This window comes from Athene cunicularia (genome assembly GCF_003259725.1).
Source record: "Athene cunicularia isolate RWA chromosome 27 unlocalized genomic scaffold, athCun1 chr27_part1, whole genome shotgun sequence".
Lineage (NCBI taxonomy): Eukaryota > Metazoa > Chordata > Aves > Strigiformes > Strigidae > Athene > Athene cunicularia.
The window spans coordinates 438,611-458,639 of NW_020799138.1; the positions used below are offsets into that span (position 1 = coordinate 438,611).

Genomic DNA, 20,029 nt, shown 5'->3' on the forward strand with positions numbered 1-20,029 from the left:
GTGTATAAGAGACAGGGCCAGACGGGTCCCGGCCTCGGCTCCGCACGGAACACTCACGGGCGTGGGCCAAGCTGAGCGCCCAGAGCCTCAGGTAGGACGCCGTGTTGGAGATGCAGCCCAGGCAGTACTCGATGGTGTGGATGGCCTGGTACACCACCGTGTCGCCGAAGTCGAACTGCCGAGAGAAGAGAGGAGAGGGGGGAGCTGGGAGCGCGCGGGCGCGGGGCCCGGCCGGCCCGCAGAGCCCTGCCCGGGCTGTGAGCGGGGCACTGACACCGTCTTCTCCTGGGTTACCATGTCAGCTTTATACACGAAAAACAAATTCTCTAGTCCCGCTAGGTTTTGTAGAACGATAGCTCATTGCTGCCGCTTGAACCTTGGTGTTCCCCCAGTCACGCGTACGAAAGTAAGATATTCCAAATTGAGCCATGGACTTGGCCAGGAAAAGACTGTTCAGCAACAAGGCGGTATTCGTATGAACTCGCCAGTAAACTGTACGTATCGCCACAAAAAAAGGAGACAGTATTCCAAATCGATACCGCCTATGTACCTTTGCTACAGGATCAACAACAGCACCTTGCAAGCTGCGAGCCTGCCCTTTTGGAAAGCACAAATAACGCGTAAAGCAGTCTTGGAAAAGTCACACCTGTGCAGCATTCACTGGCAAAGTCTCTGTGTCTTGGCAATTTTCTGAAGTAATAAAAAGAAGAACTTATAAGGGGGTCTGCCTTGTAGGGCAGTTTCTTATTTTGCAGCTTGGGGAAGTGTTCCCTACATCTTGGATTGAATCCAGGCTTCAGAAACTGCTCGCGTTTAAGTGAACGTGATGTTTTAAGTGACTAATGCTCTAAGCATGCACAGAAAGCTATTTATATGCCTACTTCTCCCCTAGTATATTCAGGGTAATAAATATTTCAAACAATTAAGTTAAATTAGCTGTCAAAAGCCTAATTCTTTCCCCACAGCACGTGAACTGCGAAGTTCTTTAACAGAGCCTGCCCCAGTGAAGCGTGCTGCCTCCCAAGTCAGTCTGCAGTAAATGGAACGTGATAAATACTTAAACGATGACGATTTGCAGCCTTGTGCAATGGCTGGAGAGTTACCGCCATGCTGGGGAGTGGGACAACCAGCAGGACTGCCGTGGCACGGTGTTTGTAGTTTCGCACGTCGCACACTGTTCCCACCCCCCCGGCTCTACACGGACCCGTGCGTAACAGACCTCCAAGCAAAACCACTTCCAGCGCAGTTTACAACAGTGTCGCTGTTGTGAAGCTACTCTGATTTCATGGCATTTATATTTTTTGTAATAAAATTGGTTACTTGATAGTGCTGAAACTTACGATCAACCCTGCACGAGTACCCCTAAGACACCCTTTCCTTGACAGTGGCACTTGGTACAAGGGTGTGTGACCGAGCAGTTTCTCAGAGCAGAGCTTCCCTCTTACAGACACTGGTTAGTTCAGGTGTTCAACTGTACGGAACTGGGCTGCTTTCTCTATCTGCTGACTGGAAACAGCCAGTATCATCTTTAAAATCGCATACAGTTTGGGAAAAAATGTCTTTAAAGGCTTTGTTTCAGTGCAGAATTACCAAAGACACAGCATAATGCAAACGAGACTATTTCTTCAGAAGTTTAAAAGCAAAACTTTTCAGATTCGGGCTTCCAGCTTAACAGCTTTCCAGGTAAACTAAGAGAGCTCTGCAGACAGGGGATGACAAACAAGCTGTAGAGATGAAGTAATTAAAGGCCTGTTAATGGGCATGTATGCGTGAAGAACTAACAATGCCAGTGACACGTGAGTAGGTGGATCTTTTGGGAAACAAGATGTGGTGACGTAACACGTTTGGCTCAGCGTGTGCTGCACACCGATGGGGAATGGTCCAGATACACATGAACGCAAAGCTGGCTGTAGTCTTACCACCTCGTCCTCCGTAGGCTTGAAAACATAAGTTTACATTTAGTGCAGGGTCCCGATCACAGCGTTAATCACGAACACAGTCAGGAATTCCCTCCTCGACACGACAGCGGGGAGCAGTGAGAGCTGGGGCGCGCGCGGAGCGCAGGTGCCGCCGCAGTTGTTCGGAGGCACCAGAAAACGCCCCAACCGCCCCCCGAGAGGCTCCTCTGTCCACTCCAGCAGAGCGAGGCAGAGCCGGCAGCGCAACCCCGGGGCTCAGAGGGAACCCGCAGGCCAGGGCTCGCTGCCAGAAACACAGCCCTCGGGCTCTGGGGGCGCAAGGGGAGCAGCGGGGAGGGCCAGAGCTCCCCCTGCCCCCCCGCACAGCCCAGACGGCTGCTCTGTTTAAGGGGGGCAAATGGAGCCACGTTTCCCCTTCCATGCAAGTCATCCTGCTTTTTCTGGAGTCCTGGGAATGACCAAGGGAGAGTCTGTATGGAAACTGCTATGGAAACACTTCACTGAAAACGCTGCTATTCAAACAGCCTAGAAATCCCCAAACAGAGCCCAAACGGAGCCCGGTCTGCCCCCGGGCGCTCCCTGAGCGAGGGCGGCCGGGCACTCACCTCCTCCCCCTCCTCGGAGTGGGTGGATAACTGGTCGTGTTGAATGATCTCAGCATCCTCCTCAGTTGGTCCATTGCCCACCCGGATCCCACCGAAGTTGTGCGTTCCCTAACGTGCAGAAAGAGAAGGAGCAAAGTGTTGTTTGGGTTTTACTGCAGCAGCACACGGTTCTTATGACTCCACATGCAGCAGCAGCTCACAGAAGGAAACAAAACGTTAAGTATTAAGGCCCAGGTTAAGCCAGCTGTACAATTCTATTTCCCAGCTTGGATGGGAAAGATGCTGATTCCTGCTAGGGCTGGGAAGAAAACGTCTGTCTGAATGAACAACTGGTACATTTCTACACAGCGATCGTAACCCTAAGTAAAATAAAAGGCACATCTCTCGAGAAGACATTTGCTGGCACTGACGTGGAACAGAGCAACGTGTGCCCAGCAGCCCTGGGACAGGCACTGAAACACCAACTCGGCTGGAAACGGGGGAGTCGCACAGGGGGAGCGCGAAGCGGAACGGACACGGACACGGACACACACACACACGTGTGCTCCCAGCAGCCCCACGGCGGAGACCAGACCTTCCCCTACTGGGAAACGCCACCTTGAGCAAGCAGTTCCTTTTATAGCCATTTGCTCCGACACTCCACATCTGACCCTCGGCCGCAGCTCCGCTCCCAACAGAGAATCATCCACAAGCTGCGTGGAGACTCGGGGAGGGCCGGGAGCTCCTCTCCTTTGGCAAGTGCACTCGCTGCAGCGCTAAGATCCGATTTACGGCTGCTTCCCCTCCACAGGGGGATGCAGGCCCCGGGGACCATCTGGCAGCGCCCTCGGGCAGAGCCTCTGCACGTCTGAACACCCTGGACAAGGAGGGCACAGGGTGCAGCCGCCCGGCCCGCGGCTCGGAGCTGTGCAGCCGCACTTCCAGCTCCCTCCGGGGGCTCCCACGACAGAAAACGTTCACAACTGATCCAGGGGACTGTAAAATAACACCTGCGCGTCTGACCCCCCTAGAGAGGCCAACCGAGGCGCTGCCCAGGGAGAGAAAAGCCCCGCGTCCAGCCGTCGCACCCGAGGCACGGCGGGGAGCGGGCTAAACTGGGCAGACTGGGATGAGTGTGCAAACCCCGGGCCCCGTGACTGCCCGTCCCACAGCGCGCGGCTCGGGCGCTCCAGCCCCATGGGCTTTCACTGATGGTTCTTAGAACCCTACTTCTATTTCTGGCTGAACTACAAATGTGCCCAAAAGGCCAGATGTGAATTAAAGATTTTGTTAGGTTTCTAACAACAAATTCGGTAGACATTTGTGCTCTGAAAATAGAGATAAAATGAAAAAAAAATATAATACCTTTAAGACTATGCTTCTATTAGGATTTTCAGCACCTTTGAAACATTACAAGCCTGTTCACATATTTCTAGCCTGTGTGAATCTGCACTTTTGCGGCTTCTCCCTCATGCTCGACTTGTATTTGTTCTCTGTAGATGACCCAATCTAAACACAGCTCCAGAAGCTCTAGTTGTTTGCTTTATACTTTAACCACACCTCACACAGAGACCTTCCCTCACAGCTTCGGGTGCTGAGGTGCACTTCGTGCGCTGGACGGACGATGCACAAACGCCCCGTTCCCATCCCTGACATTTCTGGGAGGCTGCTCACAGGCCAACAGCTGAGAAGTGCCTCAAAGCGCCTTTGACACGTGGAGCGGGCAGTGTGCTTCACGCAGCACGAGAGATTTACGCTGCCTCGTCCCACAGGCAGCACTCACGACTCAAACCAAGCTGCAAGACGCAGCTGGGGATGGGACCGAGCCCCGGAGCTGCTGCAATCCTCGCTGCCCCGAAAGCTCTGGCAGCAAAGGGCTGTCTGTGGGTTTGGACACAAATAAACAGAAAGAGCTGCCACCGAGAGGCTTATTTGTGCACAACCACTTTATAACAGCTTCAAGTCAAAGTGTCTACGAGGGCACAGGTGTCAAAAATCCCCTCGTTACTGGTACGAAGTCGTTGGGAGGCCGTCACATAAACATGGTGTTCGGGAACACACAATGCAAACAGAAATGCTTCACTGAGAAGGATCCTAATCTATCTTAAACAAATATGCAAGAAAAGCAAAAAAAAGGGGAACTTAACCTGGGGGGCTGTGGTAGCAAGGTATTCTTGTGCTGCTCTGCAGGTTCTGATTTCAGCAGACTCCTGCAAAGAAGTGGCTCTGCATTCTGTCACACATAACTATAATCCTTCAGCCTGGTAGCTCTTCCAGAATGTATCAATTCTGATGAACTTTGCTCTTTCCAAGAGAAAGTGTTTTTCACCCTAAAGGTGCAGTTGTCATTCACTTAGGAAATTCAGATACATTCCATGCTCTCTTGGTAATTAGATAGAAAGCCAACTCCCATCTTTAAGTCCATCAGGCGATTTTTAAATCCACTCACTGTTGCAGCCGCTGCTGCCTCTAGTGCCTGCTCGCTCGGGACTGGGCTGACCTGGGCCTCCACGGGCTGCCCTTCCTGATAGTGAATGGAAGAAAAGAAAGGGAGGAGGAAGAAAACAAAAAGAGAAAGGGAGACGAATGGAGGGGACATGGGAGGATGAAAGATGGTCAGAGAAGGGAGAGGGAGTGTCTTTAACTGAACTGATCTTTGACTCGCTTAACATCCTAAAAGCTGTCTGCCATACATGCAGGGAGAATTTTCAAGTATCCTCAGTGCACGTGTGCCAGGTTCCTGCATTTTATATAAAGATACTTTACAGTACAGCTGGAAACCTAGAGAGTACCCCCGAAGACAACCTCGCACATAATGACTGCGTAAGTCTATTTTCGTTCCTTTTAATTGTTAACTTTTTACCATCCAAACTGCTTTAACAAAGGTAGCTGATAAGCCTGCCAGGCAATTAAGCTCACATCTCTTACGCTGTCAGCCTAGCGTAGGCACAGGCGTGCACCCAGCAAGACACTGTTCCTAGACCAGCTGACGAAGCCCAAGCCAGACATTGTTTTTATCATCACCGACACAACGGGTTTTAAAAGCAGGTTTGATACGGATCAGGATCTGAGGAGCAGGCAGGCGATGCTCTGGCTCCAGTAAAACACACCTGCCCTTGTGCCCAGGAACATGCAAAAACGTTTTACGGGTCACGATGCAGCGTGAACCTACGTATCCAAGATCAGGATGGAGACAGAGCTTTTCAACCATAACGAGTTTGGATATCGAAAATGTAAGAGGAGTCACCCACCAAGTGCTTTCTCCTTAAATACTGATGGCGAAGGACCAGGGGTTTAGCTACCAGCATCCAGGGCACACACAGCAACGCCACCACCACAAGGAAACACTGGAGCCCTTGCTGTAAAAGAAACAGGTCTCAGATGGTTTAGTGGCAGCTCGTGCTCAGACAGGCAGACAAAGCCCAGCAGAGCCTCGCGCAGCACCGAGTGACCGAGGTCCTGGCGCCCGCGGCCCCTGCGCTGCGTCCCTCTCTCTGGGAACAGCAGACGTGCTGTGCTCGATGCCGGCCCGCAGCTCCTCGGGCTGCACGCAGCAGGTGATGCTGGTGCTGGGTTAGACTGGGGAAGAGTCTACCAGATTCTGCAGGGAAAGAGAATTTGGCAGATGTCTGGTAGCGCTGGGAGGAGATGGCGTCAGCTGAGCTTAGAGGCACCCAACTGCAGATGCAGGACAACATTCCTCACCCCCTCCCTCTGTGAATCTGGATGCAAATGCTCCGGGGCCGCAGCTGAGCATGGCCAAGACTGACATTAATTCCCAGTACGGGGGTTATTCCTTCCCTCTTCAATGTTACATAGGGTCAGGCTTTGGAAATGATGCCACATTTCCTCTTATCACAGAAAAAAAAAAAAAAATTTATGGTTGACTACAATTACCATTATTACAAGGTCAGCGAAGGACTCTAATATCATGAAGCGTCTGATCTTATTCTAGCAAGAGCACGCACCTGCCCTTTGTAAAGCATCTTGTTACTGGTGTCACCATAGGAGAACAAAAACATGTTGATAAAATGTATTAAAAGGCTTGGCGCATCCTTTGACGTGTGAGCATCATAGGCCGTCCATTTGTAGAAAATGAGAATAACAAGGTACCCAAACAGTGAAGACATGAAAATCATTTCTGGAATAAATCCAAGGTATATGTTCAGTGGCTTCTTAAAATAGCTGCAGGAAGAAAGAGAAGAGTTTCATATGACATTTGGTTAGCATGAGGCGTACACAGAGCAAAACTGTTACAGAGGAGGCGAAGAGTCTCTGGAAGAGGACTGCAGGGGCTCACTCAGCTGGGCTGGGACCCAGAGCGGGGGCCAGGCAGCTCCGCCCGCGTCCCACCCTCCGTCCATGGCGGGGCGAAGCCCCCCAGGCTCCTGCATCCAGAGCTGAGGCACAGCACACCCGGAGGAGCTGCCCTCGCCATCAGAAAAACACAGCAAAGCACTTACACGTGGTTGAGGAGACTCAGGGTGACACCAAAGAGCATGTGGATAATGCCAAGAATCACAGACATTTTCATCTTGAACGAGTTGAGGAAGGCCAGCTTATTGCTGGCAATGTTCCAAATCTGTGAAAAACAAGCCCGAGTCAGCCAAACGCCGACTCAAAGGAAAACAGAGAACGAAAATGTTCCCTCTTAACCATCCAGGAAGTATTGGGCTGCAAGGTTTTGTTGAAGGTTTGTCTGTCACATGGATCTTTCAGGGAAACGAGCAGCCGACCTTCCCTGCTCGGAACTCTGCCCTGCAGCACCCGACCCCACGGCACAGCAGGAACCAAACCGTGCTTGGTTTTATGGCAGGCAAGAGTTACAGTGAAAGGGCACCCTATCCTTGACAGAAAAAAAAAATCATCTATTTAAATGAATAATTACACATAGTTCCGATTTACTGCTCTCCCTCTTTAACGTGGAACACACCTAAGTTCTGTATCAAATGTTCTAAGCAGTTATTGATGTAGGCAGACACAAAACGATGGGATTGTGTGGAAACCTGCATTCCCAAAACTGACTGGAAAAAAGAGATAAATAACTCTTCCCAAGGTAAAAAAAGTAACTTCATACAGCGATTGGCAAGTCTGGATTAAAATGCTGCAGGTTAGAAAGGAGCCTTTAACAGACCTGAGGAAAGTCTCTGCCCTGAATCTGGTGTCTCAACAGGGACCGAACTGATTTTATCCTTCAGGAGGATTTCCTGCACTGCCGGAGCTTGCCAAGGGAACGCCTGGGCCGTGGAAACCTTCCGCAGTGAACGGGAGAGCAGGGGAGGGAGAGCGCTTACCGGGTCGATGCCGAAGGGGTAGGGCCCGCCGAACACCCCTGGGATGGCGGGGTTCAGCTGGAGCAGGGGGGTGCTCTCGAGCAGGGCGTCTCTGTTCGGGTGTAAGCACATCACACAGACCTTAACACAAGCAACACTGCCCTCATCCTGGAAAAACTAACGACACTCCTCCCTTGTGAGGGCAAGGAACATCTCAAATTGAGAGATCTTTAAGGGTCCTGCCTGGTCCTGACTTATCTCGAAAGATTAATAAACCTGTTTCTTGACCTATTACTGGTGCTACAAGGAAGAAAGATGCAGGGGACGGGAATCTTGCTCTGTCTGTGAGGAGAAAGGGGCTGAACTGCATCTCGACAAGTCTTCTGGTAAAAACAAAAAAGCTGTTTTGAATCTCGACAGATACCACATTTATGCCCCTCTTCCAATTCTACTTGAGACTGAGTTCAGGTTTTGTTCTCCTGCACTGGGAGGACAATGGGGAAAGGCCAGTCATCTGCTCATCACCGCCACTGTCTAGTCACCAACATCTACTCACGACCAGTTGCCTTTGGAGAACATCGGCCGGACGCTCCAGGAGGAGCCGAACATGTTCAGGGACTTGGAGAAGCAGTCGTTGTAGATGAGGCCGGTGTAAGTGGAGAACAGTCCCATCAGCAGAATGATGTATCGACCGCTAAAAACCATGTTGAACATCTAGTACAAAAAAAAAAAAAAACCAAAAGGAATAATTTCCTATAAACTTCTAACCGGAAAACCGAAGCAGCTCACTGCTATCAGGACACGGCGTTACTCGGCGCGTGGCCGCGGAGGGGAGGTGGAGGGGCGCTGCCAGGCCAGGGGAGGGCTGGCAGGGAGCCCCACCGCAGCTCCCGGCCTCAGAGGCAAAGCCCAGCCTGACCGGCCACGCACCTCGTTGTCACTCTTCTGCGACAGAATACGACTTTCCCTGAGCACCATCCAGACGGCAATCAGAGTCATCAGGATTCCGTGGCCAAAGTCTCCAAACATCACAGCAAACAGGAAGGGGAAGGTGATGATCGTGTACGGCGCTGCAAGGGGAAAGGGGACACTCCTAGGGCCCGTACCCCAGCAAGCCCAGACTTCCCCCGGTGCAATTTCTGCCCTTTAGCACTATAATTCCCCAGCTCCCCCTTCGCTTCTGCAAGGTGTTCAGTGTCTATTAGAAATTTTCACACAGGACAGACAATACAGAAGAACACCATGACTAGAAAATCGAGATACTGGACTCTTGTAAGTATGAATTTACCTGGATTTATTTCCCGATATGTTCCAATGCCGTAAGCATCAACAATGTTTTGAAAGCCACAAGTAAACTTGTTAGTTTTGTTGTATGTTGGTGGGGTCTGATTGGTTTGCATCCTGTTTAAAATGGATGGGACAGTGGATCCGCTGTGCTCCTGTTTAAAAAAAAAAAAAAGTAATATAGAAAACCCACCCTCAGAGCACTGGATGACAGAGTGAAACCTCCTTCCTCCTCAGCCTTTGGAATACTCCAAGCTCGCGCTCCGCAGGGTGCTTGCACAGCGCGGAACCACTGGAGCAGCTGAGGAAGGCTGCCAAGTTCCCACTGCTCTCCTCTCTGTCAGCGGGAGGAGAAGCACTGGGAAGGACGAACACTGATTAGGGCAGACGAGAAACTTGTGCAAGAGTGGGTTTGGGTTTTTTTAAAACAGCAAATGGAAGAACTTAAGGAAATGCAACCGTACTCCCCGTCTGTCTGAGCGGAGGGCGAGCTTGCTGACACCCTGGCCGGCTCCCCTCAGGAAGTTCCACCTCACAGCCCAGCAGCAGGGCGACAAAGCCCAGCCAGGTTAGCTAAGTGCCCGACACGGGAAAAGGCCTCACCGTGACAGAATTTTCCAGAACTTAAAGCCTTACACAACATATTTGGTACAAAGTTTATCTATGAGCCCTGGCTGCTGCCTGTTAAATGACCTGCCCCCTGTGGTTCAGACAGCCCAAAGGGATGGGTTTCGGAGACTGGCAATTCGGAAAAATCAATTAATCCAGGCTGGGTCTGCCACCAGCAGAGCCTGCTCGGACAGCAGGCAGGGGCAGCGCAGCCGGTACTCACGGTGCCTCTCCTGAGAGCAAACTGGATGGAGTCGAGGTCAGCAACAGGGCACCAGACTTCAGCAATCAAACACTTCTGCGTCACGTCGATATTGCAGAGGTTCAGGGTGTGGTAGATCGCCTTCATCTTCCGCACTTTGATGAACCACACGCGGATATTTTTAGCAGCTGCCTGCAGAACCCTCTGGCGATGATCCTCTGTTTGGTTCAGCACCTTTCACAGAGAGGGAGGATAAAGAGGAGGCAAAATCACTGACCCAAACTCAAAGCAGAGAGAAATCGGGCTGACCAAGGAGACGAGCCGCACCTGCCCGAGGGCGGCAGACGGATGGGTGAGCCCTCTCCCCCATCCCATGCCTGCAATATGGGCTGTTACTCTCCAGATTAATTAGTTCTGCTAAAAGGTTTTAAGGCTTCTTCCCAGGGATACTGTCTGACTACTCCCTCCCTCCAACTCCAGGGTCAGGTATCTCAAACGAGCTGTCCAGAGACCACAGAGAACATTCTTTTCCCCACCCAAGTTAAAAGAGCAGCGCAGAGCTCTCCAAGTGAGGTGTATATTGCCTTAAGAAAACACAAAGGTTGCAATGAAAGATGTTTTTACTGAAGGCAAAAGGAGAAAGTGTTTTCTACTGAGGGTGTTTTCCAACTGGAACATAACGAACTCATGCCAAGTCACATTTCCAGGCTGGAAAGTCTTAGACTCGAGGGAAAGCGAGGACACGGGGCACATGCAATTTTGAACCCTACTAGTTCAGCTGCTTCTGAGTCCTTGTCTACTTCAAAACTGCTGAACAGCTGCACGACCCAGCTCCCAGCTGTATCAAACAAGCAGTCCAAATTCAACCGTTTTTCCCTTTTAGTTTCTGAACCTTTTCTCCTTTTTTTAACTCCGATCCCTGAATTTTTTCTGAATTATAACAAATTGCCTTTCTTCCTTGAAGCAAGCACCGATTATTTCAGAGCTGCCACCCAGTAGATTTGTGTGCTGATCACTTTTTGCCAGTGCTCAGGCTGCTGCACAAGAGATTAGTTGTAAAGCAGAGGGCTCTGCAGGACAGCACAACGCGAAAATGTGAAGACAGGCAGAAAAAAAAGGAACAGCACTGTTATCTCAGCTTGGAAATAAGTTTCACCGTTTTCAAAGTTCTTGCAGACGAAACAGGCAATTATACAAGCACACTTTCAGAGCTGGAAAACACGGTATCTCCTTACACATGCATGCTCCTCTCGGCCCCCTGGTACGCAGTTCAGTCGACGCTGTACTTACATGTACAGAATTAACTGCTCGGCCCTCCAGAAGGATCAAACCACCTCACCAGCCTCAACCTGACAAAGGAAACACCTGAGCAGCTGCCAAACATCCTGCACTGCTGAGCTGCTGTCTCAAGCCCCCAGAGCTGAAAATATGGTGATCTAATAGGGCCAAAAATGCTCCTGTTTTAATAGGATCCAACTATATTATTAAAGAAAAAAAGAAAAAAAGGGCATTGATCCCGGTTATTTTACCATCTGAAGGTCATCAATTCTGGTATTGACACCAGAAGCCATTTCCTTCCGTTCCTGGGGGGTTTCTGGGCATGGGTAGAGGGAGGCACGGAATCTGAAAGACATGCAAGCCACCTTAGTAACAAAGAGGGAAAGAAGATCAATCAGGGAAACAGATGGCTGAGCCTGAACACAGAAATAAAGCAAGAAGCGCCTCAAGAGAAGTATCTGATCAGCAAAGACTGCCAAGCAGAGCTCAGCCTCTAGATCAGGTGGGTACAGAAGTTTGCTTTAGGCCAAAACAGAAGCTGAGTGCTTAGGCAAATGGAAGTGGGAGAAAACCCTCAGCGCCCTGTACTGACAGTGTCTGAAAGGCGTCCCAGAGCCGATCAGCCATCCCAGACCAGGGTGCTGCTATCAGGCCAAGGCAGCTGCTGCCCGAAGCCGCCCCTGGTGGTGTCCCCTGTGAGACTATCGCCCCCCCACACCCCATGGGTCTGTCCGGGAGTCGACACTTCAACTCTCCTGCTTCCAGGCATTCTCCAGCAAAGCAGTCATCTCCTTTGAGCACTACAGGCTGGGGGAGAGGCTACTTTGACTGTAAAATGTTTCAGCTACTTATGGGACGTTTCATTTGCTGTCAAAATATGTCCTGCTACCGTCACTGTGACATAAGGACTCGAAAAATATTGGTATTAAGTCATGCCAATGTGCTTCAAACGTATGAGAGCGCTGCCCAGCTGTGAGGCTTTCCTACCCTTCACATATCTTCTTGACTCTGTTCTTCAGCTGGTCGCCTTGGAAGAAGATGATAAACACAGACTTGTGCACATAATCCCCCTAGAACAGAAGAAAGAGTGCGCTGTAGTAGCTCAGCTACTCACAGCAATCAGCAGCATAGCAAATGACAACAGTTCTGCCTTCCCTTCCCCTGAACCTGCACACGCAGAGCCCGCACCTGCACGTCAGTCAGGAAGGTACCTCACGGCCTCTGAGGGTCAGAGGGGAAGCCACCTCCTCGGCCTGGGGACACAACTGCACTTGTGTTCACCGAAACAAAACGCTCCAGACCGTCTATCACCTATTCTACGTAACAGGACAAACAGGAAAGCCTGGGAAGACCTCCAAAAGAACAGGGGTGCAGTGAAATATTTATCAGCACGTACTGCAGTCAGCTCGCCTACGGACCCAAGCAAAAAGCTGAAGAGTGAATGAAAACAAGGTGGAGTTTAACAACCCCCACTCTCCAGGGAGGCCCACGGCACATTCTCTGCACAGCTGTTTGCATGTTGGCAGCCAGGTCCCCTTTCCTGCGTTTGTTGACAAGTTATTGTTCCACCTTACTTCGGAAATTTTAACATAATATTTCAAGAATAATTACACTAGGTGTAACCTCAATTTAAGGAAGTGTCGCACAATAAGAACAAAGTCTCTCCTAGCAGACAGATAATTCAACAGGTCAACTACCAGCAGTCGGTGGGACAAGAGAACAGCCCTCTCACCGGGCTCCAGCTCCGCGGGCTCTGCTCCGGGGCAGCCCACACCCAGCCTCTCCCCTCACCGCCTAAGAGCAAGAGTCCCCCGAGTTTGGGCACTCTCCGCTGATCTGGGGACACTGAACGTAAAAACAGGCCCGATTGCAACACTTGTGATTTGTATCTGTAATAAAGCCAACAGGTCTCAGGTGGGTGTTTAAATTGTTGATCAGCCAGCTCAGAGCTCGCTGCACAGGCCCGGAGGATGAGCGCTTGCTCAGAGCTGTGAACACGAGCTGCACTTGCAGTCTGGGCCAGAGAAGCAACTATGCCCTGCTGCAGTCCGAATTTTGAGTTGTTTTTCTGCCTTCCCACAGCACTCACCATCCATACTGCTTTAATAAAACGGGAAGACATTTGTCACTCAAGCCTCAGAGACGGCAAGTAGGTGCCGTGGAGGGACACAACTCAAACGTTTGCCTGCACGGAGCTCACTGAGGGATGGGGGCTTAGGTCTTCAGACCCTGGGTCCTCTTACACATCTGAGACTTTGGCTGCTGTAAACGACAGCCCCTTTTACCGTTACAGGGTCCTCCAGGGGGTTTTCGATTTCCGCCTGGCGCAGGAACACGTTCCCCCGGCACACCCGCCACAGCATCCGCTCAAACATGGGGATCCGCTCGCGGTTGATCACACCAGCCACAAACCTGCGAAGGCAAAGGCATAAATGGAGGTTCTGCACCTAAAAACGCGCCGCCCGACCCCCAAAACGCCGATGGCAACGGGAGTTTAGCATCGGATTGAAAGCTACAAGAACCCCGTTTTAAAATCAGTTCTTTAAGCAAAACGGAAGGTCCTCTAAGCAGAGGTAAAACCACAGCAACACCAAGTGCGCTGCAGCACCAGCTGGGTCTCTGAACAGAATGAAATCGTCTACTGAAAAAACCCAAATCACTGGCTAAAGCAGAAACAAATGCCCTTGGAGGTGCAGTTCCCACGCCTGCTCCTCGCCACTTCGCAGCCCCTGGCACAGCACGTGGCGAGGTCACGGCTCCCCCTCGCCGGTTCAAACCCCAACGTCCAGACAAAGCCTCACACACGTGCAACGACAGCCTGGAGGAGCTAATAACGAGGGTTTTCAGTTTTTCCTCCCTGAGCACCACGTGCCCACAGCAGCCACTGCTGTCAGCAAAGCAGCCAGAGCCCAGAACATCTGAAAAAGCAACAGACGTACGAGGAACAAACCAGCCCAGCGTTCTGTGCAGAGAAACGTGTGAAGCCCAACTACGAACGGGGAAGTTAACGTCCACAGGACAAGAGCAGAGACCAACAGCTAGCTTTAGCCCTCCTCCGCCCGCCGTGCCAGTCTGGAAGGTTCTGCAGCCAGGCCGAGACCCCTGCGGGTCCCGCGGGCCGGGGAAAGGGAAGCTCCAACTGCCATTACCCGAGTCGCAGCGGGGCACCTCTTCCCATCTCACTTGGCTCCAGGAGCGAAGAGGATTCCTCCAACAGGTCTGGATCCGCCATCTGCTGATGATGCAATTCAGCCTGAATTCACAAATCAATTAATATCTAATGAAACTAGTTAGTGGCATGCAGGGAATGAGGAACCAGAAGATAGTTTGGGGAGACAAAAAAAGAAAAAAAAAAAAAAGGAAGAACAAACATAAGACAGCAGAAAGAGGAACTAGATGATAGAAAAGACAGCAAGAATCACACAAGGAAGGAGAAAAACAAGAGGAAAAGTGGAATGGCTCAGCAAAGCTTCCATACAAGAGCAGTCTGAAGACTGCTGCCACAGAACAAACGGGCTGTGGGATGTAAAAGTCTGAAGAAAGGCAGAATTCCAAAAAAAGCATCAAGTTTTAAATACAAGTGATGTTCCCAAGAACCATTTTTTCATGGCAGAAAACAGTGACAGGCTTTACTCCCATCCTTCCCTGGACCTTAAACGGGGACAAACGTGCAGGCAGAAGCTGACACCCCTCGCACTGTTGGGGCGTTGTCTGCACGCTAACGAAGACAAAGGACGTTTCTAAGCGGGGTCTGGGCAACGGCACTCGCTCCCGCCGCAGCCGGAGCCTCGCTCTGCGGAACGGGAGGGCGGCGCTGGGCGAGTCCCCCAGCTGGGCCGGGCACCCCAGAGCGCCGGCGCTGCGGGTCCTGCGGGTGCCCGCGCCACGGCAGGCAGCGCCTGGCCCACCGGGATGAGCTGGCACCGGGGCCGTCCTGCCCCCCGCAGGTACATCAGAACCGGAGACAGAACCTGCACGGACTGGATGGTCTTTTTTTTTTTTTTTTTTTTTTTTTACTGGCTTTACAAAGTTCTCCCTTTGGAAGACCACACAATACTTCCAGCTTAAAAACATGCCTTCGCCTTCAACCTTTCCGTTCTCCAGGGTCTCCATCCCCAGTCACTGCACCTATTGCCAGGCACGTAAGAGGCGCCGCCCAGCGCAGTCTGGCCACGTCGCTCGTTTTCTGACCAGCCAGGCACCAAAACAGGAGGCTGGCTTACCCTGTCCTTCCCTGCAACTAACCTGCAGGCTAAAATTCTTGGGAATACAGCTTGTAAGTGCCAGCAGTTCAGCCAGAAGGATGCTCAAATCACACCCCCTTGTGCACCATCTTCACACTTCATTCAATCCCACGTCACAGTTATTTCTACCTCTGCAGCTTACAGAATGAAATGATGAAAATGACAGCCCCTTCGCACAAACAGGGGGTCAAACTCTACCCTCGGTGGAACGCAGGAGATCTTCCCCACAGAGCTACCAAGGGAACCTGCTAAAACACACCTGAAGGTAGAGTTTGGCCCTAGGAGACGTTAAAACACATGCACACATACAGCGCAGCCTTGTAAAAGCAGATCCCGAGTTTAATAACTCGGCCATAGTTTATTTGTGCAATAGTTGCATCATAATTTTAGTGAAAAGCTCCACATTTCACTTGCACGTCAAGTGAAAAGTATTTACCGCGTACAAGAAAAGTCTTTGCAAGGCTGACATCAAGCGCAGCTCAGCTGCTTGCACACACACTTGCTTTAGCTCACAGATGTTACAAAAGTAAGGGAGCCCTTAATTTAGCTTGAAAAGCCAACGGGAAGAATTTCCGATCCTTTCAACCTTCAGGCAACTTGTTGCAACATCAAAAACTGAATAAAAATTTTGCTTCGTAGAGAACACAACCAAAAGAAGAAAGTCGGTAGCCCCAGAACAAAGCATACAGACCAAACATACCAGCGACCACTTGACATCTGGATTTCAGGGTGTTGAAAAACATTAAGTTACAATTTTGAGAGGCTTGTATTGTATTTGTCAGTAATCAAGATACTCTCTGGGATAATTTTTGTGAGGTGCGCCACGTTTTAGCGTACGAAACAAAAAAAAAAAAAAACACAAACCCCAAGGACAGCACATGTCAAAACTTTGGATCCGCCTGCCTTGAGAAGGTAATTCTGATAAACGCTGAACGTGCCCTCCGACCCTCCGCATCCCTCATCCAGGACACCAGAAAACAAAGGCGAGTCCTGATTAGAGCGGCTGAAGTTACCAAACAAAGCAGCTTAGAATAAATTTGGCCTAGACCAGTTTTGCTAAACGAGAGCTTTCTTACACAAGGATTATTTGCATAACAAATCCCTCCGTTCTTGAATCTCGCAACTGCTTTGATTTCTGCTCACACCCTTTCTAGAAAGGGAGCAACATCGGCTCCGGTGCTGGAAGGGTAACTACAGTGGCCTTATAGGATTTAACAGAAATTTTAAAATCGAGAGACTACGTGGAAATGAAAGAGCTGTCCAGCTACAGCGCAGAGAGACAAGGCTCCAGGAAATCTGCTGTAAGAGCTTTCACCAGCAGCAAGTGAAATATCCCCGCTGCCGTGAAGGAGTTCTTACTACATCACGTCATTCAGGATTGGAAAAACCCAGCATCTGCACGGCAGCAATCAGAATGCAGATTTTTAATTATTAAACATTTTTAAATTGCTTACTGTTCACCCAGATCAGCAATCTCAAGGCCTGAAAAAAAGGTTAATTTTCTCTGATCTCGATTAGAGCTCTGCTCTGGATCACTGCACCCAAGGCCATACAATTCAAGCCCCTTCCAGTTCACGAACAGAACAAAAATCGATTTTCACAAGAACTAAAAGGGATTCATTTCACCCTCTAACTGATTAACCCAGGGCCCAGACAGAAATGACAGATGCAAAACAAACAGAAAAAAGCAGATGGTGAGAAGAGTTAGAGGAAGGAGAGACGGGGGACTGCATGCCATTAACCATTACTTTTCCAGTCTTCTTTTACGCTCACACTCTAGGCAAAACTTTCAGAGAAATCTCTCCAGCTCATACTGTTCTTCATAAGCAAAGACAAGAAGACTGAGAAAAGGAGCATAATCATCAACATGGTCTGTTGAAACAAGAAATGGCTGCTTTGGCTAGAACGGTCACATGGGGAACAAGTGACAAACCGTGGCCATCCTCCCTCCCCCGGCGCCCAAACTGGGCAGCAGAGCAAGTGCCAAGCGTGAGGAAATTTGGAGAGTGAGCCATTCCTTGTGCAACTTATTACTATGAACAACACAATCTTAATTACAGGTCATTGAAGTCTTCAAGTGTTGAAGGCACTGCGCAAACAGCAGCATGAAGAACTGAAGCGCTCGCCACTTGGGGACAGGAGCAGAGGCTGCACGAGGCTTGAAATCATCTAAACTCTGCGGCCAGTTCGTTTAAGTCTGATGTGAGCTCCCCACTGGGGGTGACCTGACACAGACTGCTGAGAAAACTGGTTTTGATCTTTAAATTTAGCACGGTCCCGCTCTGCTCGCAGCAGGCAGCTCTCACCTGCAGTTAATGAGCAAGCGCAGAGCGCCAGCTGTGCCCGGCTCTGCTCCCCGCAGCAGGCACCGGCGCCCTAATGCAGCTAAGGAACAGGTTAACGCTGCCTGTCCAAGGAGACACTTGGGAGGGAACATTCAACACTCGAAGACAACGTTTTTTGTCCTGAAACCAACCCCATGACCAATCAGCTGATCGCGCTAGCAGCAGTGTCTATGTCAGCAGTGACTAAGACTTGTGTTGGCACAGAAACAACCCGAACAGGCACCGTCCTGCGCCAAAAAACCCAACACCAAACTGTTAGATAAACGGTCCGAAGCTTGCAGGAGCCCAGCTCTACTTTATCACAGCCTCTGCAAACACCAGAGGCCATATCCGTTAGGAACTCTTTGATCAAATCCTTGGATTAGAGGAAACGGGACATGTACTAAGCGAAACCACGTCCTTGCTGTTCTAAAAACCACAGAGGAGCTCTTTGAGGAAACAGTCCCTAGACTCTGGGCAAGTTAAGCTTTAGAACGGAGGATTATGTCATCTCCCATGCAGGTTTTCTGTCTGGATCATGGGTGACATCCGAGAAGCCAACCTGAGGAGCAGTGACAGAGCCGCCCGTCGCCAGCCCAGCTGGTGCTGGACAAAAGGGTCAAGATTTTACAGGGCAGCTTTGCTCCAGAAAACTTCAGGGTTTGATCAAAGGCTCAATTAAATTAAATAAATAAATAATCTATTACTTCAGTGGACTTTGTATTATGACCCTAATGAGTAATCTCCACATAACATTTCAAAGGCTGAAGAGAAATTAAGCTTGACTGTGGCTCCTCTGCGTAGGGGAGGCACGAGGGTTCACCTGCTTGCGTACCAAAGCAGCTCCCACCCGATGAAGTGCTCCCTGCAGCACCGAATTTTTGGTCTCTCGATCTACTTTAAAAACTACTAGCATCTTAATTATTTTACGCAATTTTTAGACAAACCATTGCTTAACTAAAACAAACCCAAACCAACATCCCAAGAGGTAAATCATGGATAGCCCGGCGTACTGCATGAAAAAAGGAAAATAATTTGAGAAGCTTTCTTAAACAAAGCATAAAAATGACCCTGCTGCCCCAAACAGCAACTAAAAATACATTTGAGTATAAAAATGATCATCTGTTGGAGAAGAACCAGCTCCCCAAGTGTTGACCCGCCCCCGGTATTCTGACCTCATCAAAAAACTGCTGAGTTTTACGCAGTATAAATTTTAATTCCGTCAGCTCCAAGAAGTTTCTCTTCAGAGCTTCCTGGTTTGTGTTGATTTCTTTAAGCTCATTTTCAATTTTCTCAAAGTTTGCCTGCAAGATGTGAAAAGAAGGAAAAAGCAGTTAAAGCAATTCCATGAATAAATGCTGTTAAATCTATTAAAACAAGAAAGCAGGCAGGATGCTTCCCGTCCCCACGCGGTCTCCCTGCGACGACAGACGCGTCTCAGCCCGCTGGGACACACAGACCCAGATCCGTGGCGTTCCGTTCGCACCACTCGGAACTTTTCACGCTCAGCCAGTCTTTTACAGGCTGCACTTACACAGTGGTCTTCAAAGCATTAAAACCCCTCACAAACCTGAACACAGACCCACCATAAACCAGGCGGTTCCAACAGGTTTGGACTCATTTAAATGGGTGAAATGCCTCTGAAGTACTCCCACTTCCAACGGCATGGGGATAAACGCACGAGCAGAACAACACTGTGAGCCACAATCAACCCAACGACCGGCGGCAGAGCTGGCACGTCAAGTGACGCCCGGGGACAAGCGTTAATGCAGCTTTGCCGCTAAATTCTACCAATGGGGCTCCCTGCTCCCGCCCAGGGTCAAACACCGCTTTGAGTCTTAGGGCGCATCGTTACCTCCAAGTCAATCATGTCACGGGGAAAAGGCACCTCTGGGTTTTCGCCAGTGTCCATGATGGGGATATTTGCTTTTTTAATCTCCTTCTCAACAAACCCTGCGGAGACAGGCCTGACGTTAACTGAAAAGACACTTCAACGCCCAAGTGTCACCGTAACCCCCCCGGCCTGACCAAGCCCATGTCGCTTGGCTGGAGCCGCTCTTGGGGCGGGAGGCGAGCGCCCGGGGCAGCAGGACAGAGGGGAGAGGCCCCTCCGTGTCCGCCGCCGCCTGGCGCCCTCAGCCCGCGGGTTCTCTCCGCGGCAGCTCCAGCGTTTGGGGCACCTCACGACCCGAGAGAAACGTACTCAGCTTCCGGTCCATCTCCTCGCACCTCCGGACTTCGTTCACGAATTTGCGCTGGAACACGTTCACGTCCGGGTTCAGCTGCAGAGACAGAGCCGTTTCCTCAGCGAC

At 50.4% G+C, this 20,029-nt stretch overlaps 1 protein-coding gene across 1 annotated transcript in view; it reads right to left on the bottom strand.

The window, feature by feature from the left end:
• ATP6V0A1 (ATPase H+ transporting V0 subunit a1) overlaps positions 1–20,023 on the bottom strand; it is a 23,792-nt gene extending 3,769 nt beyond the window's left edge. The window contains exons 1-19 of the mRNA XM_026864585.1: positions 19,921–20,023; positions 19,573–19,670; positions 18,893–19,021; positions 14,299–14,402; positions 13,435–13,561; positions 12,137–12,219; positions 11,401–11,494; positions 9,893–10,105; positions 9,065–9,215; positions 8,707–8,846; positions 8,333–8,490; positions 7,798–7,888; positions 6,967–7,085; positions 6,472–6,688; positions 5,755–5,862; positions 4,953–5,027; positions 2,525–2,632; positions 1,920–1,937; positions 24–175 (exon numbers count right to left, since the gene is read on the bottom strand). Of these exons, the coding sequence (XP_026720386.1) occupies positions 24–175; positions 1,920–1,937; positions 2,525–2,632; positions 4,953–5,027; positions 5,755–5,862; positions 6,472–6,688; positions 6,967–7,085; positions 7,798–7,888; positions 8,333–8,490; positions 8,707–8,846; positions 9,065–9,215; positions 9,893–10,105; positions 11,401–11,494; positions 12,137–12,219; positions 13,435–13,561; positions 14,299–14,402; positions 18,893–19,021; positions 19,573–19,670; positions 19,921–19,936 (2,201 nt within the window). The 5' untranslated portion in view covers positions 19,937–20,023. The remainder of the gene's footprint in view (positions 1–23; positions 176–1,919; positions 1,938–2,524; positions 2,633–4,952; positions 5,028–5,754; positions 5,863–6,471; positions 6,689–6,966; positions 7,086–7,797; positions 7,889–8,332; positions 8,491–8,706; positions 8,847–9,064; positions 9,216–9,892; positions 10,106–11,400; positions 11,495–12,136; positions 12,220–13,434; positions 13,562–14,298; positions 14,403–18,892; positions 19,022–19,572; positions 19,671–19,920) is intronic.
• Positions 20,024–20,029: the final 6 nt, after the last annotated feature.